This window comes from Cyprinodon variegatus, unplaced genomic scaffold (assembly GCF_000732505.1).
Source record: "Cyprinodon variegatus isolate N-32 unplaced genomic scaffold, C_variegatus-1.0 Scaffold634, whole genome shotgun sequence".
NCBI lineage: Eukaryota > Metazoa > Chordata > Actinopteri > Cyprinodontiformes > Cyprinodontidae > Cyprinodon > Cyprinodon variegatus.
In genome coordinates this window covers 289,126-292,017 of record NW_015151087.1, presented here as the reverse complement: position 1 = coordinate 292,017, position 2,892 = coordinate 289,126, and the positions used below count along the sequence as shown (strand labels likewise).

At 43.9% G+C, this 2,892-nt stretch overlaps 1 protein-coding gene across 1 annotated transcript in view; it reads left to right on the top strand.

Moving 5' to 3' along the window:
* Positions 1–2,892, top strand: part of cntln (centlein) — a 167,517-nt gene that overhangs the window by 65,365 nt on the left and 99,260 nt on the right. Inside the window, exon 12 of the mRNA XM_015393275.1 lies at positions 2,607–2,723. Within this exon, the coding sequence (XP_015248761.1) occupies positions 2,607–2,723 (117 nt within the window). The remainder of the gene's footprint in view (positions 1–2,606; positions 2,724–2,892) is intronic.

Sequence of the window (2,892 nt, the reverse complement as noted above, 5' to 3'; positions counted from 1 at the left end):
CATATGCTTCGTTGATCTGATTGGTTTATCTGGCCCTTCTATCACCAACATAGGCCAATCAGCTAACCAGTATTTTCGCCTGTTCCCAAAATTACTTCAACGGAAGGTTTCCAGATGGATATGCGGAGCAAATCCATCTGGCGGAGTCAGGTTAGCTGTCTGGACCTTGAAGATTCTGGGCTCTTTTCTGGGAAATCTGCTCTTCAGTTGCTTCCATGGATTTTCCACTGCAGTACAAATCAGACCTTTTTTCTCCCTCTGAAAAGAACTGAGAGTTCATCCATCAGTCATCAGAAGTCTGACAGTAACGTGTGGAAAAATATCTTCACACCTCCATTCTCTTTCCTTTGAGCATCCTCCTTGGTGTGGTGTTTTTGAATTACAGTCAATTATGTACCCAGAACCATTTAAAGGTGGGATTATGTTTTATGTACAATCCCCCATTCTGGTCGCTTCCAGGGGGGCATATACAGAAACTCAGAACACCACTCAACAAGGGGAAGTAGAAAACTCAACCTTTCACAACTTCATTAAAAGCCTCTTCATACTGTCCAAGAGCAACTGTCATCTCTTTCTAGGAGTTTTTCCACAATCTGTGAATAGTAGTGATAGTAGAAGGGCTAAATCACTTGGTTTCTCTAGATTTACATTTGCGAACCCTCTCCAGTAAGGGCTGGTTATTCTCCCTGCAGCAGTGTGCCACAGTCAGCTTCTAGCAGATATTTTTGATTCAGTCCCAATATTGAAGCTGTGCTATGTTATTCCATGCCACAGTGCAGGAGGATCTAGGGACATGATGGTGAAAAAGAGCGGGGACCCAGGTGGAAAAAGAGTCCCAGTGTAAATCAGCCTTTAGGAGCTGTTTCTCTCTCACCATGTTCTTACGCGCTGATCTATCTGTTGTTGCACATTTTCCATGGTGTGGGAATTCAGTCAGAGGTGGGGGTACGTAGACTCCAAAAATGGCCGTCAATCAGCCGTGAGGACCTCACAGACGCCTCAAGCATAAAACAAGCGGTCTCATCTGAGCACACCAGGTCTTCTAGTATTTCATTCACTTATCCAAATGTTCTGCATTAAACCAGCTTTGCTGCACCTTTTCTTCAGCAGTGGAGTCCTGTGTGAGCAAGCAGATGTCATGCTGTCTTTTCTATTATCAAATGGAAAAACAGTTTCTGCTGATTCCAGGTTTCTCTGAGTCTCTTATTGGCTCTTAGGCCTTTTCTTTGATCGGTTTGCGACTCCCCATCCAGACACACGGTGAGAAACACCAGGTTCTGTCCAGTTTACGGTGGAATCATATCTTCCTGCTCCCAGCTTATAGCCTGAACAGGACCAGTGGAGTATTTAAAGATCTGTTATTGTCCTTGTAACTTTCAGCATGTTTTACAGCAAGTCTTGAGCAAGGAAACTTTTTTTCTTAGGGAACTTTGATAATGACAAGCTATATTTAATACAGGATTAGTATAAACCAAAGCAACCATTTAAAATGGCAGTGCTAGGAAGCCTGATTATTTTCTGCATTTTAAGTTTTTAATAATGCCTTCATCTTTAGCTTATTTTAATCAATCTCTGCAGTTATGGGCTTATTTGTTTGGGTATTTGTGAATCTAGTTAACATCTCATGTCAGTAGTCACATTTATTTGGTCAGGAAAAAATTTTTTAAATTTCTAGCTGAGATATAGCACTGAAACCCACAGATGGCACACGCAGAATAATCACTCTTATAAACTGCAGAGTCGTCCAATAGCCTCAAATTGCTCACAGGGGCAGATGAAGTATTAAATGAAAACATTTGCCATTCCACTGCAGCCTCTAACTCCCAGGTACCAGGGTTTAACTAGTATTAGCGTAGCTTGAAAGCGTCCTCATCGCCAATAATGACCGCAGGAAAAGAGCTTTGTGACCCTTGCGATCCATTTCCACTCCTCTTTCGCATTGATCGGGCGAAAATGGGAGACTGTTGTCGTGTGTTGGAGAGGAACGTCTTCTCATCAGCTTCTGCTGCAATTTGTGGATTTCTCACTAAATCCTGTTTCGGTTTTGTAAATGAAAGCCTAATTGGAATTGAATATGTTGCGCTGGGGCTGATTGATGAGTTGTATGCGGCTGGGGCCAAGCGGGGGCCGTGTGGGTGGTGTACAGGGGTGGGGGGCGATTCAACAGAGAGAGCAGCTACTGAACACAAAGTGTCATTAAGTATTCATAAGTGAGGTGTAGACATTCGAATGACCTCGTTTGTGAGTGTGTGTTTGCCACTTTTTACATTTGCATGGTGCAGAGGGAATCCTCCGCCGCCCTGCCACACGGGCAGTGCCCTGAGCTTTAAACCAACACGCAGAAATGTGTACATGAAGTGTCAAAGTCAAGGCTGCTCATTTGAATACCGCTAAATATGGCTGAATAACAAAAACAGAGGGAGCCTCATTACCCCCATGTGAGTTGCCAAAGGCAGCAAGGTGATATACAGTACCAACCATTTTCCCTTGTTATAGGTTCACTTTCTACGTGTGTGTGTTAGTGGGGCTGTTTGTTCAGTTTTTAATCTCAGCATTTGCTTGCCTCTACAGTTTTACATGCCTCCCGTTCCATGCTGTGTGTGCAGGTCAGGAGGAAAGATGCAGCGCCCAGACCCGCGGAAGCTTCGACAAGAGGACAGTGACGCTGTGTGGAACGAGCTGGCCTATTTGAAAAACCTCAACAGAAAGCTGGCCACTGAAAAGTAAGAGACGTAACTGGGAAATGGCAGCATTGGACAGTAGTGTGAGTTCCCGGATGAGTTTAGAACATGTTTAACATGTGCACACACACAAATACTTGCTTCCAGCGTTGTTTCCTTTCCTGCTTAGCTTCTCATCTTGGATGTCTGGTCTTAAATGTTTGCATAAAGC